The sequence below is a fragment of the Rhincodon typus genome, chromosome 3 (genome assembly GCF_021869965.1).
Source record: "Rhincodon typus isolate 14 chromosome 3, sRhiTyp1.1, whole genome shotgun sequence".
In the NCBI taxonomy this organism is placed as follows: Eukaryota; Metazoa; Chordata; class Chondrichthyes; order Orectolobiformes; family Rhincodontidae; genus Rhincodon; species Rhincodon typus.
The window spans coordinates 80,888,054-80,902,496 of NC_063334.1; the positions used below are offsets into that span (position 1 = coordinate 80,888,054).

Genomic DNA, 14,443 nt, shown 5'->3' on the forward strand with positions numbered 1-14,443 from the left:
ACAAGGATGAAAAAGTTAACACTAAAGGCATTGTCAGGTTGGAAGTCAATTTAATTTAACAAGCACAGGGATGACATGTGAATGGGACTTTGTGTGAATCAGAAAATGGCCAAGGGAGGTTCAGAAAAGTAAATGTTTCACAGATAGTTGACTATGGGAAGCCAACTAGAATCCAGGAGAATGATGGCGTTGATCCCTATGGAATAGAGTTTGTGGTTTAGATTGAAGACAATAACTTTGAGTGATCAGCTTTGAGCTGCAGGGTATGTTTGTGCACTTAATATTAGTTGCTGAATCTCAAATGTAGCAAATGAGAGACAATGGAAATGTTAGGTGGTACTCAATGGCAGCAACAGAGATTTCAGCTGTCAGCTGGAGAGCTAGCAAAAGCACCGTGTCATCTCTTTTAGGTAAGGCCTGTAGAACTAATTGTACACGAGTAGGTCTTTCCTGAGAATGGAGGTGGACATTCAATTCTGCAAGATGTTGCATCTAGATGGGAAGGAGCCAAATGTACGGGGAACTCCAGAGGTAACAGCACAGGAACTGGAACAGAGGCTATTGTGAAAGATTCTCTCACAAATCTGAGATAGATAGATTTTGGTTAAGCAAATATATTAACGGATATGGGCCAAAGGCTCATGAAGGTAGGCCACAGGTCAGCCATGATCTCAATGAATAGCTGAACAGGCTCGAGGTCTGAATGGCCTATTCCTTTTTCAATGTTCCTATGGCTGTGTCTGAATGGAAGAACAGTGCAGTTCCACACAGCTAGGAAATCCCTCAATCTGCAGTCTCTCACAGTTTTACATTGTTGTCATACCTGCTTCAGTGAAGGTGGTGGTGGTGCTGAATGAGATGCTGCAGCTGAGCATTTTGAAATTGGAGCTGGAGAACTTTGGACAAAGTCCAAAGAATCCAGGACATCATCTTCTGTCATTTTCTGCAATAACAATACAACAAATGTAGGTAAGCTATCTCAAAGATATTTCAAGAACAAAGATACAAAGGTTTGAAATAGCATTATCTGACACATTTCCTGCACAACTTTTAAGTTCTCATAGGTCTGTATTACCCAATGGAAGGACAGAGAGGCAATGAGTTGCAATCCAATTTCTGGAAAATGAAAGGGAGAATAGCTAATTTCTCACATTTTGGCAGGTTGCAGTTAGACCTGCAAACTATGTTTCCAGGAAACATCATCACTGGACTGGCAATCACAAAAAACCAATGTACAAAGATATAGTAAGAATTATTGTCAGGACTTCCGCACATCTGTTAAAAAAGGCAAAAAATGAGAAGCCATTTTCCTAACTAAAACTAAATTCATAAGATCTTTAATCTTTTCAGATTAGGAATAAGCATCATATTGTGCTTTGAAGAAGTGATGAGAGTGAATTTTCAGTTAGGCAAATTTCCTTTCCACATGTCTGACATTCCTTATGCTCCAAGTACTTTATTTTTCTCTTATTCGCTTACCCAATTCTATAACGGAGACTGTATACACCAGGCATTTTTGTTTCTGTGCCTGCAGCGTTCTCCAATCTTGAGCAATAATTGGAATATCACTGCTGATCCAGCTTTATCACTGCGTGAAGTAATATCCTTTTATAGACCTCCACCACTGTCACTAATATACCAAGATTATGCGAATTATAGTTTTATGGAATTGTGGCTGGAAGTTTTTCACTGTAGGGAACCAAATACCCTTGTAAGAGGACAAAAAAGTTTTACCTTCTCTGTTCTTTTTGGTTTTGCTCCTGGGCCAGTGGAAGAAGAGGTCACTTTACCTTTATCCTGTTACAAATGACAAATATTATCAGATTTCTCTTTGGGGCATCTGAATTATGTAGAATTAAGAACAGATGATAAAGTACCAATATAAATCTTGGCAAAATACTTCATCATGCAACCTCACACATGATGTCTTTGTAGAATAAGTTGAACCAAAAACAATATTTTGCAAGTTTAATCAATGGAGGGTCTAGGCAAGCACTGATTTTAGTTTAAACTGCCGAGCAATTTCTCTTCTGTAATTTTGTCAGATTCATTGTAACTCATAGCATCAGCATTATTTCTACCTCAACAACAAAAGAAGGACTTGCATTTCTGTAGCACATTTCATATGTTTAGGATGTTTCAAAAAGTGTTTTAGAGCTAACTAATGCTTTTAGCCCATATTCACCATAGCAACTTCAGAAATATGACAACACAGTGAACTCCCACAAACAGCAATCTGATAACATCCAGACAATCTATTTTTATTTTGCTGTCGAGACATAAATGTTGTTGAGATCACAGGGGACGTTTAACCTACCCTTCCTTGAAATGCTGTCATGTCATCTCTTACATGCAATCTGCAAGAACAGACTGAGTCTCACTTTTGCTACTCATTCAGAGGACAGTTTCTCCCTCAGTACTGCACTGGCATTGATTTCTACCTCAAGTCACTTGAGTGCCACTTGCCTCATATATTCTTACTAAGAGACATGAATTCCACTGACTGAACAATAGCTAACACTAATGTAGAAGTTTTGAATTAGATCATGTTAGATTTTTCCCCACTCATGTGTATACCGACATGTTTTGAAAATACTAAGATTATTGGCTTGTCTCAAATTGATTGTTATACCCAACCTTAGGATCAGGTTGTTCCTTAAATCTGTAATCAGGGGGTATTGATTCTTCAGTTTCTCCCACTCGTTCAGCCTTCTTCTTTTCAGCATCTGATTCCTAAAAAAATTGGGAAATAAAAGAATCAATATTCATGCAAATGTTAAGATACAATATGCAGACACACATTACTGTCTGAGAGAGCATATAGTCGTCACTTGGAAACAGGATAGCACTTTATCATGGCAAGAACCTGTATGTGGAATCTTTTAACAAGGCAAGTTTGTTGCATTGCAACTACCACATGGTTCTAGCTGACCAGGAATCTGCTCTTACTTCCAGGCGTTTTGGAAGACCTTACACATTGATATTCAACCTGTTTGCCTGCTTTGTAACAAGCTCCAAGGTAGGGACAATGACACTTCACCACATACTGTACTGCTGTAAAATAATAACTCGAGTTAAGTGAATAACTGAACACTTAGGAAATTATGCAAGGCATTGAAAAAGTCAATTGTAGAGGCTTTTAGTACTTAACAGGGATATTCTCAAACTACTACCCTAAGGCTCAGCCTCTCTGCAGCTCCCTCAACATTTAAGCAGCTCCATAAAATCATTCACTTTAATGAAGTTTTTGGTCACCTTTCCCAATATATCTCAACATTCCTTGTCATCACATTTTGTTAGATAATTCTAGTGAAAATTTGGCATGTTCTAATGATGCAAGACTTGTTGAATGGGGAAAGGACAGGGCTAACAGCAGCCTAAGTTCACATGTACAAATGTATAATAGCTTCACAAACTGACAGATCAGGAAATGAGAGATAGTAGGAACTGCAGATGCTGGAGAATCCGAGACAACAAGGTGCAGGGCTGGATGAACACAGCAGGCCAAGCAGCATCATAGGAGCAGAGAGGCTGACGTTTCAGGCCTAGACCCTTCATCAGATCAGGAAATGATGCAGTTACAGGAATATTACATAAACTCCAAAATATTATGCAATAAATGTTGTCATACCTTCACTGCAGGACCAGTGTATTTTGAAGCTGAATTGTCTGGTGCTTCAGATGGAAGTGTTTCTGCCAGCAGATCAAGTGGATCCTTATCCTTTAAAAATAAAAGGGCTTGTTTCAACTGATGTCAAAGCTCTGCAGATCAGTGTAATATATTCCTGGAAACAATCCAAGTAACTGTCGTTTATATTTTATTGAAAAGCCCTCAATACCTTATCCTGAAGGGGAACCAAAATACTGGGAGTGAGAATTCGGATAATTAGGACTTTCATTTCCACATCACTGATTAATGAACTTACATTTTGTTAAATTGTTTTTGCATGAATGGAGGAAACTGTGGTGCAGACAAAAATCAGAAGCTTGTGAAGATGTTTGGAAGAAAGGGCTGCAAGTAATTTCACAGCGTAGGAACAGACGGGGTGTGAGATTCTTGTGTATGCATATTTGGAACATCAGAATTACAAATTGGGATAATGGAGAGTTAAGAACAGCTCTGGTATGATTGATGATATCTGAGAAGTAAATGACCTGTATAGATTTCCTGAATTGGTTTATTTGTGCAATTCCTCTGTTATCATTGGCAGCTGCCAGACAGTTCACATTTACTTCTTCTTTTGGCTTACCTTAGCACCACTTTTACTTTCTGAAACGGAGGCAGCTGAAGCAGCTTTCAGAGGTGCCTTTGCAAGAAAGAACATTACAATTGTAATTACAAAGAAAATGCTGGCAATACTCAGCAAGCCTGTTAGAATCTGTGGAGAAAGAAACAGAATTAACACTTCAGATTGAAGATTTCTGATCAGAATGCTAGTCAAAAAAGTAGCATTTCAGTTTGATTCCATGTACAGTAGATTGGAAGCAAAGCTGATAAGGAAAGACAAGTGCCTGTGAAAGTGAATTCTGCTGGATACCTGAGCAAACACTAGGAGGAAAACACAAGCAGGTTGAAATGGAGCAAAAGACAAATGGAAAGCCTGTCAGAAAGAACAGCAGTACTTCTGAAAGGTGAAAAGTTGACTATGAATTAAATGCCAATATAAGAGGATGTTAGAGATTGAATTAAGAACAGATAAGGTTGGAAATGCAGTTCCTGCAGTATCTGTGGAGAGAAGAACAGAGTTAACTTTTGACATGGATGATCCTTTATCAGTTCCTTCAGTTTTATTTGTTTGTTTGTTTTCAACAGAGTCAATTTTCCAGAACCATTTCTTTTGCTATTCTCAATACCTTAAATGAGCTGTGTACAGTCACACAAAGTGCTCTGGCCAGCAGGAAAGGAGAATGAGCACTGCTGTGGGAAAACAGTCCAAGGTAGTGAATATGGATGCGAATTTCAAAATATGGAAATGGTGTTCTCCAGTGTTTCTACTGACCTCAATTATAGACATTTTCTAATCAGCGTGTTCGAAGAAGTTACTACATACTTCTGGAGTAGGTGGAACTTGAACCTGGGCCTACTGGCTCAGGGGTGGGACACTACCACTGTGCCACATGAACCCTCTGATCTTAATTATAGGGATGGAATGGCACCGTCAGATGCCAGACATTACAGCAGCAGTTGGAGATGGGAGTCTCATCCAGCTGTACTGCCCTTGATGACTGGTTGTCCAATGCTATTTGAGCTAAATCCCAAACTATGATTCATGACCCGCTCTAGAATTGTAAAGATTATACTTGTGGCCACAAGCTGTCCCTCCTCAAAATAGCAATGGCAGCTGTGGAAAGAAGAACACAGCCCAGAAGCATTGCAGGGATCATTCTGCACACATTTGATAAATCGCACCAAACAGTGCAGGGTGGACAATCAGTCCAAAGTGTTTTAAACTTAGAAAGAACCTTTTGTGGGCAAGTTCAAGTGGGTCCTGAATAACTGGCTGCTTACTTGACATGGCCAAAGGCTGGCAAATGTAACAGTCACAGATTGAGAATGAGAGGCGACTAGGCAAGGGAGTGGGAAGTGAGTGGTAGCTTCAAACCATTATTGTTTCTATTTCTGTCCGCCTATTTTACAGGATCCTTAACCCAGCATAGGGACTTTGCTTCACAGGCACAGCAGCTAAACAAAAAGTGGGTAAAGGGGAAGGGGCTGCTGCAGGCGCAAGTATATTATGGGGAGGGTTGGGGAGTGGGGTTGGTGAGTGTATGGTGCAAGGAGAGGAGTTGATTACAATGTGCATGGGGGATGGGGGAAGAGGGGATTCCCTCAGTCTTTTCTCACTAAGATGAGCACGTAACATAATAACGTTTTCACATAAAAAAACTTTAAAAACACATTTTCATATTTATATGACACATTATCTGCTGAGCTATACTACACAAACTTCAAAAAAAATGTTAAATGCTACAATGCAGCTTTATTGCTGTTTTGTTTTAGATGGTGGCTGGGTCATATTAATTTTCAGGTGTGAAATGGGATCACATTGAAGAATAGTTTCAAAGCAGTGCCCTATTATCTATGCCACGGTAAAATCTGGAAGTTGATGGGATGGGGACAATCGTAGTTTAATAGTTGAGATTGTGCTGAGCAAGAAAGTTATATGAAAACCATCCAACATAGTGAGACAATGAGGCAGAGAGGACCACCTGCAGTCTCTCACAGTTTTACATTGTTACCATACCTGCTTCAGTGAAGGCGGTGGAGGTGCAGAGTGAGAACTTGAGGCTGAGCATTTTGAAATTGGAGCCGGCGAGCTGTGGGCAAAGTCTGCCGACAGGGACGTTATGACATCACTTTGTGTCATACACTGCGATTACAAGACATTCATGTAATTAAACCATCCCAAAGATATTTCAAGAACAAAGATATAAAGGCTTCAAATCATCTATCATGGAGCACAAATGACAAAATTGCATCGCACCATGTGTGATGAACTGCACAATTTTCCTTCACACAAATCAGGCTCTGGTATGCAACTGTCTTCAATGAAAGGATAGTGAGCTGAAGTCTGTCAGGTCTCATTTGTGCAATGCACACAGGAGGGTTGGTGAACAGTCTCTCCAAATTCACTCTTCTGCAGGGTTCAGCTAAAGTTGCAGATTATGTTTCCACCAGACATTGTACATCATATATTTGCACGCTGGTTCTTTATACAACGAATTTTTGAGAGTACCTTGCAGGGGTCAATTTTTTTTTCAAAGATCTTCTTGAGATTTCCTTTGAATGTACATTTTGATTTTTGGTGGCTAACTTTTGGTTTTCAATATCTCAGAGTCATAGAGTCAGACAGCATAGGAAAACAGAGACCCTTCATCCCATCAAGTCTGCACCGATCTATCTACACTTATCCCAATTTCCTGCAACTGGCCCACAGCCTTGAAAATTACGATATTTCTAGTGTACATCACGCATTTTTTAAAGGTTGTGAGGTTTCCCGACTCTACTACTCTCCCAGGCAGTGGATTCCAGATTCCCACTACCATCTAGGTGAAAAAAAAAACAGTTTTCCTCACATCCCCTGAAAACCCACTGCCTTTTATAAAATTACACATTATTGACCCTTCACCTAAGGGGAACAAGCTGCTTCCTATCCACCGTCTATGCCCCTCATAACCTTACTCATTTCAATCAGTTCCCCTATTAGACTTCTTTGTTCTAAAGAAAACCTAAAAGAAAGAAAACCTAAAGAAAGCCTAACCAGCCCTCTCTTCATTGAGAATCTTTGTCATTTTCACTGATCTGATCATTAGGTCATGCAGTCACATCGTTACATTATCTTCTGTAATTGCATTGCAGTTTAGAGTATTTGGACTCACACATAAGCAAGATTATCAGAATTCAACAACATCCTCAATAATTATTACCATTCCATTAAATTTAGAGTCATACAGTCATACGCACGGAAACAGATCCTTTTGTTCAACTAGTCCATGTTGACAAAACTAAACTGGTCCCGCTTGCCTATGTTTGGCCCATATCCCTTTAATTCTTTCCTATTCATGTATCTATCCAAATGTCTTTTAAATGTCATAACTGGACATGCATCTACCACTTCCTCTGGCAGTTCATTCCACATACAAATCACACTGTGTGAAAAAGTTCCCCGCAGGTCCCTTTCAAATCTTTCTCCTCTCACCTGAAAAATATGCCCCCTATTTTTGAATTCCCCCACCCGAGGCAAAAGACCTTTGCTATTCACTTTATCTATGTCCCTCAGGATTTTATAAACCTCTTTAAGGTCACCTCTCAACCTACTATGCTCTGATGAAAAAAGTCCCAGCCTTTTCAGCCTCCCCCCTATAACTCAAACCCTCCAGTCCTGACAATATGCTGGTAAATCTTTTCTGAACCCTGTCCAATTTAATCACATCCTTCCTATAGCAAGGTAACCAGAACCGTATACAGTACTCCAAAATAGGCCTCACCAATGTCCTGTACAACTTCAACATTACATCTTACTTGTATACTCAATGGTCTAAGCAATGAAGGCAAGCATGCTAACGTCTTCTTACTAGAACTATAATATACATGGAAAACATTAATTTCCTGGAAGCTACAGTATTTACATTTCCACAACAGACATGACCTAGGAACGAATCATTTCTCAAAATAATTGATGTACAATTCTACCCACAATAAGTCATGAATCTAAACACACGTTCCATGCATCACTGAAGTCCCAACTAATGAGTTTTCATTCCTAAAGCTGGAAGATTCTAACCAGATAGTTGCCAACATTTTTTTTAAACTGCATCTCAGATCTAAATTTAACCAGGCTTAAATCTTATATCAATGCCAGATCAATTATAAATCCAGCAATTATAAATCCAGCATCAACTGCTGTTTGCAGAAGAGCATTCCAGTGCTTTCTAATTCCACTCCTGAAAGACCTAGTCTAATTTTTACATTACACTAATCCTAGACACGTGAATTAATCGATTATTTATCTCACTGTATTTCCGTCATCACAACAGTGACTATACTTCCAACGTATTTCAATACCTGTAAAGGACTTCGAGATGTCCTAAGATATGACCTATAAAATCACTATAAAGATGCGATTTATTCCTTATTGCTCGGGATCTTGTAAATGCAAAATGGTAGATGTTTATCTCTAATGTGTCACTGCCACTCAAATAATTCACAGTACATGAAATGTTTTGACTTGTGATGGGAAATGAATGAAAATATTTCTTACAAAATGAATCTTCAGCATTAAATTATATTGTGATAATTACAAAAGCATCAGCAACATTTTCCTTACACAATTGCTCCTGAACTTGGGTATCCTTAACCCAGAGATTCCATATTAACTTGTAAAGCATTTATCAACCTCAGTGACTTCAAAATGACCTACCTCCTGGTTAACAAGCATTCTTTTGTGGACATGTTTAAAACTGCTATCTCATTCCTACAACTCTTTTTGTCTTGCAGTTTTTCTCCTCTCCTCACAAACCTTGTCCTCAGTCACAGAACCCCTCTTCCCTACAATCTCTGCAACCTCTACCCATCGCAGCTGTGATCCCCATGGTACTATCACCCCATTGCAGACTCACTTTTCTTCATTGCCTCCCTTTCACTATCTCTTTTGCTCCTGCCACTCCACTGTACTGCCACTGCTCACAACTTTCCAATCTGTTCTCTCCTGCATTTGTTGTAGATAGGCTCAACTGTATCTCACTAGGGAGCCTTTCAGAAGCATGGACAAAAGTTTAAGCCTGGGATTGGAGGAGGGAGTCCTCATGCATTCTGTCACTTCCACATAGACAGGCAACTTTTCTTTTGTAAGTTGAACCTATAATTGGATGTTCCCAAGCATTTTGGTGGCTTTCCGGGGTGAATTCACAAAGTACCTCAGGTATTTGAATTCTTAGTATTTCGGCACTAAAAAAAAACTAATAAGATGCCTTTTTTCTCCAGACTGAACTTAAGTTTAAAGATAAAATCAAAAGAACTAGAAATTGGAATTTGTGGATAATTGTATTAATCCCTTAAATTTGTAGATTTTCATTTTTGTTCTGATCATAAATTCAAAGAGCAAGAAAATGCTCTGGGTGTTGTAGATGTAGTGTGAATGAATTTTCAACAAAGCAAATTTCCTTTTTATATCTCGACCATTCCTAATGGTCTAAGTACTCTTCTTTAATCCTCCTGCCAATACAATGGGGGAGGTCAGGCACACTCACCATTTGTGGGCCCTCAAATACTGAGCACAAGAACTTCAGTGATTCTTACCCTGTTACTGAGCAATGTGATAGCCTTGAACACACTTCCAATGCACTTACTCACCTCACTAAGTTATGAGAATCAGTGAGTTATGGAATTGTGCCTTGGAGTTTCATTGTAGTGAATCAAACCCTCTTACAATAGATAGAGAAAAACTTCACCTTTACCTTCTCTGTGACCTTTGGTCTTGCTCCTGGCCCAGTGGATGAAGGACCCCCTTTAGCTTTATCCTGTTACAACAAACAGATTTTTTTTTAAAAATCAGGATTTATTAATGGAAGCAGAATTAAATAGAATAGATGTCAGCTGGTAAAGCTGACTATAACTATATAACTATAACTAAAATGTCATTCTATGAATACTAATTTAGAAAGTTCTCTATTTTTTAAACAAATATTTTTTGAAAACAGGAAAACTATAGGCTTTTTTCAAATTCATTGCATGGACTGAACCTTAGCGTCTGGTTGTTCTTTGAATCTGTAATCAGGGGGTATTGATTCCTCAGTTTCTCCCACTCGTTCAGCCTTCTTCTTCTTAGCATCCGATTCCTGAAAATTACAAAGTGCTCATATTCATATCATTACTAAGATTCAAAATTCACATAGTTTGCTTCAGTAAAAGATATCTGGAGTTCAGCAGGTCAAGTGACCATTTAGGAATTTAGAATCATATAACCACAGGAAGGTTACAGCCCAGAAAGAGGCCATTCAGCCCACTGTGTCTGTGCTAGCTGAATACTTCAGCCACCCATTCCAACCCCAATTACCAACGCCTCATATGTAGCCTTAGATATGATTCAGGTTCAGATCCAGGTTCCTTGTGAATGAGATGTCCACCTTTAATCCTTTTACCAAGTATCTTAAATCTGTGCTAGCTGGTAACTGACCTCGTTGCCAGGGGAAACAGTATTCTCTGTCCACCCCATTCAAGCCCCTCATTATTTTGTATGCTCTAATAAAGTCACCCTTTCAGGCTTCTCTGTTCTAAAGAAAACAACCTATCTAATCTTTCCTTATACCTGCAATTTCCAAGCCCTGGCAACATCCTTGTAAACCACTTAAGTCTCTGCAAAAATCTATAGCAATTGTTGTAGAGAGTTCTGGTATTGACTCCCTGTTCCTCTCAGGCTATGTCTTGCTCCGCCTTTAAGAAGCCCTGTAAAATTAAGCTCCTTAATTCAGTTTTTGGTCAATTGCCTCATTTCTCCCTCAATGTTTCCATAACAAATTATGTTTGATCATACTCTTGTGAAATGCCTAGAGATTACCACATTAAGTCTATATTATGATCACAGTAGAGCTCTGTAATGTGTTTATTATTTTAGAATCTTTAAAAATGTATGCTCTAAAGAACAAAGCTACAAGGTTCATGGAAGAATCAAGGAACATGAAAACTAATAACTACGCTCTATATTAACTATTCTGTTAAACATACTGAAAGTTTGAAGAAACAATTACTTATTTTGTAAACTGAACCTCTTAATTCAAATTTCCTTCTATGCTTATTTGAGTTACACAACCACAAACTCAAGTCAACACATCTAAAACTTGGAAAATTAACCATATTGTCTCTGTACTTCATCAAGTACAACTTGAGCTTTCTGTTTATTTTGATATGGGTTTCCCTTGAAATCTTCTTCAACTATCCATGGGTTGTAAACTCACTATTTTAACTGTAGCCACTTTGGATCAGAACTCAGAGGAGCAGGAAAGTTGACTTTTCAGGTCGAGACCCTTCTTCAGAATTTTCTGAAAAAGGACCCAACCCAAAACATCAACTTTCCTGCTCCTCTGGTGCTGCCTGGCCTGCTGTGTTCCTCCAGCTCCACACTTTGTTATGTCTGACTCCAGCTTCTGTAGTTCTTGCTATCTTTGGATCAGAACTCTCCTGGTTCTAATTCCTGGTCCTTGAACTCGACAAACTTTCCTCTAGAACTCTCTCTTTTCTCATCTTGTCTATCCTTCAGTGAACAAAAGCTTTAAACTCTTACCAAAACATGGAATTTCAAATAAAGTGTTCAAAAGAAATGCACCTCTGTCTCCAGCCAAATCATTCTAAGCTAAAAACTAAAACTTCACTTGAGACCAGACCACTAACAATTAACTCATCCCTATTTTGCAACTCCTTTTTTTATTGTTTATCTCCCAGGCAATTTGGTCATATGATCAGTTAAATAGAAAACCAAAGCTTTTTATTAAACCAGAAATCTTTCAGAGACCCAGCTCTTCCCACCCCTCCCCCACCCAGATTTGATAAAGATGTTTTGTTTGTCACAAAAGTCGCTGAACAATCACATCTGCCGTATCAATGCAAGTTGTTCTTGATAGACAGGGGAGAGGTCAGTGTTGCCAATTTAATGTGGACAAATGTATATTTGGTCCACAAGCAAAAGGATGAACATAAGATGCAACATCAGGAGTCTCATTCAAAGACTACAAGTGTTAGGGGTGACAATTCATTTCTACTCTCATCACTCTGAAAGAATGTATTTCGGTGCTTCTAATGACAGTATCCCTGGAATTAGGTTAAATGGATCTTCATTCTTTAAAAATAAGCCTGTAAATATCCTGAAATTCACTCCCAAAGCTTTTCTAATTCTTGACCTCACTCTTCAAAGACAAGCTTCCAGTTACTTGGCCTAATATTTCTTCAAGATATTCTGTATTAAACGCTGCTCAATAACTTTGCGCTGAAATACCTGACTATATCTTACTATATGAAGTGCACTATGTAAACACAAGTTGTTGCCGAGCTGGTTAAAGACCAGTGCAACTGACTGATAATACTGATGTACAAATGTATGAAAGTTCTGAAATGGACCAGCTTATGATGTCAACGATTCAAAGTTTAAAAGTTTCAAGCAAAAAATGTCATTTCTACCTTCACCTCAGGACCAGTGTATTTTGGACCCGAATTGTCTGGTGCTTCAGATGGAAGTGTTCCTGCGAGCAGGTCAAATGGATCTTCACCCTTTAAAAACAAAATAAATTTTTGTCGGATTTGTGTCAATGCTCAGTAGAAACATATTCTGACAATGGTGAAAAATATCACAAAAACCAACCCAAGAAAACAATGCTCACATTGAATTGCTAATTGCCTGACATTCTCCTCCTGGATGTACGCCCTGACATTGGGAAAGTGAAGTAAAATAATTCTGATTTTGCTTTCAATAATCACCGATTGGTGAAATTGCAATCTGTTTTTGTGAATGAGTACAGTGGACATGGGGAAGCACTGTGCAGATTACTAGCAAAAGGTTTGGACCATGTTTGCAATAAAAAGCTAGAGGCATGGTACATTAGCCCTGATGCCACATTAAGGGATTATTCTTGCATAAATGCCATGTGAAGGGATTATTCTTGCATGCTGAATCTGACTAAACTGAAATGGTAGACTGGAAATTCAATTGTCTTGATTTTTGAGATTGGACACTGGTGCTCATACCCACCCTGAGCCTACTGGAAGGTAAGGTGAGACAAAAGAAATTGTCAACCCATCTTTTTCTCACAATTGTCTTATCAAAACGTGCAGTACTCCATGCTACTCAACTGCCCTGTTTGTTGTGGAATCACTGTCTATCACTTCCTGTTTCTGCTGTTTAGCATGCATATAGTCCTTTGTTAATCTTTCATTTCTAGGTACACCTTGTGCTATTCTTGGCATGCTCTTATCCACTCCCTGAATCAGGTTTGATCCCTGTTATGGCAATGGTAGAGTGAACAATGTGCAGGGCCATTAAATTACAGGCTGTGGTTAAAGACAAGGCTGCTGCTACTGGTAGCCCACAGCACCCTTTGAATGTCCAGTTTTGATTTGCTAGAACTGTTCTAGATCTATCCCATTTAGCAATGGGGCAGGGCCACATACATAATGGACAGTGTTCTCTGTAAAGATAGGACCTGGTGTCCATAATCACAGTATAGTGATCATTCCTTCCAATATTGCCATAAACAGATGCATCTTCTACAGATAGGTTGTTGGTGAAGTGGCCACACAGACGCTTCCATTGTTTTGGTTGGCCCACTATCAGCTGATGATCTGACCTAACAGGTATTCTTCTAGATTCAGCCAACTCAGTCAGTAGTGGTGTTACTGAGCTAATGTGAATGGGGGCATGGAGGTTACCCCACACAGAGCACATTCTGTATCCTTGCCACCCTCAATACTTTATCTAACTGGTGTTCCACAGGAGGAGAGTATTAATGATCTGCAGGAGGTTTTCTTGATAGTATGTGCCTCTTTTTGTTTCCAAATACCTAGGTTGATGTTAGGTGGTCTGACAAGTTTTATTCTTATTTGACCTTTCTGTAGCGGTTAGGTACAAACAAATGCTTTGCAGACAAAGTGAAAGGTTGACCACATTGTTATGGGTCTAGGGTCACATGTAGACCAAACTGCATAAGGATAGTAGGCTTCCTTCCCCAAAGGAAGAATCTGTGAACTGAATGCATATTTACAACAGTAGTTTCATGATCATTGTTATTGAGACCAGCTTTTTATTCCAGATTTATTTATTAATTGTATTTAAATTCCCATTTGCCATGGTGGGATATGAACTGACACCTCTGGAGCATTGGTCTGGGCTTTGGGCTCAGTAAATTATATGCTATACTATCATTGACATTGGAAGACCCAATATGGTGGATAGTGCAA

At 39.0% G+C, this 14,443-nt stretch overlaps 2 protein-coding genes across 8 annotated transcripts in view; one reads left to right on the forward strand and one right to left on the reverse strand.

Annotated features, from left to right (window-relative positions):
* Positions 1–14,443, forward strand: part of LOC109933509 (endoplasmic reticulum aminopeptidase 1) — a 263,565-nt gene that overhangs the window by 123,513 nt on the left and 125,609 nt on the right. The window lies entirely within an intron of this gene.
* Positions 1–14,443, reverse strand: part of cast (calpastatin) — a 242,450-nt gene that overhangs the window by 41,310 nt on the left and 186,697 nt on the right. For 4 of the 6 annotated variants that reach the window (XM_048595061.1, XM_048595063.1, XM_048595059.1 and 1 more), the window contains 9 exons: positions 12,671–12,760; positions 10,243–10,338; positions 9,958–10,020; positions 6,246–6,371; positions 4,251–4,307; positions 3,632–3,721; positions 2,638–2,733; positions 1,735–1,797; positions 824–943 (listed from right to left, as the gene is read on the reverse strand). In XM_048595061.1, coding sequence (XP_048451018.1) covers positions 824–943; positions 1,735–1,797; positions 2,638–2,733; positions 3,632–3,721; positions 4,251–4,307; positions 6,246–6,371; positions 9,958–10,020; positions 10,243–10,338; positions 12,671–12,760 — 801 coding nt within the window. The remainder of the gene's footprint in view (positions 1–823; positions 944–1,734; positions 1,798–2,637; positions 2,734–3,631; positions 3,722–4,250; positions 4,308–6,245; positions 6,372–9,957; positions 10,021–10,242; positions 10,339–12,670; positions 12,761–14,443) is intronic. The other 2 variants (XM_048595062.1, XM_048595060.1) reach the window with 2 other exon arrangements.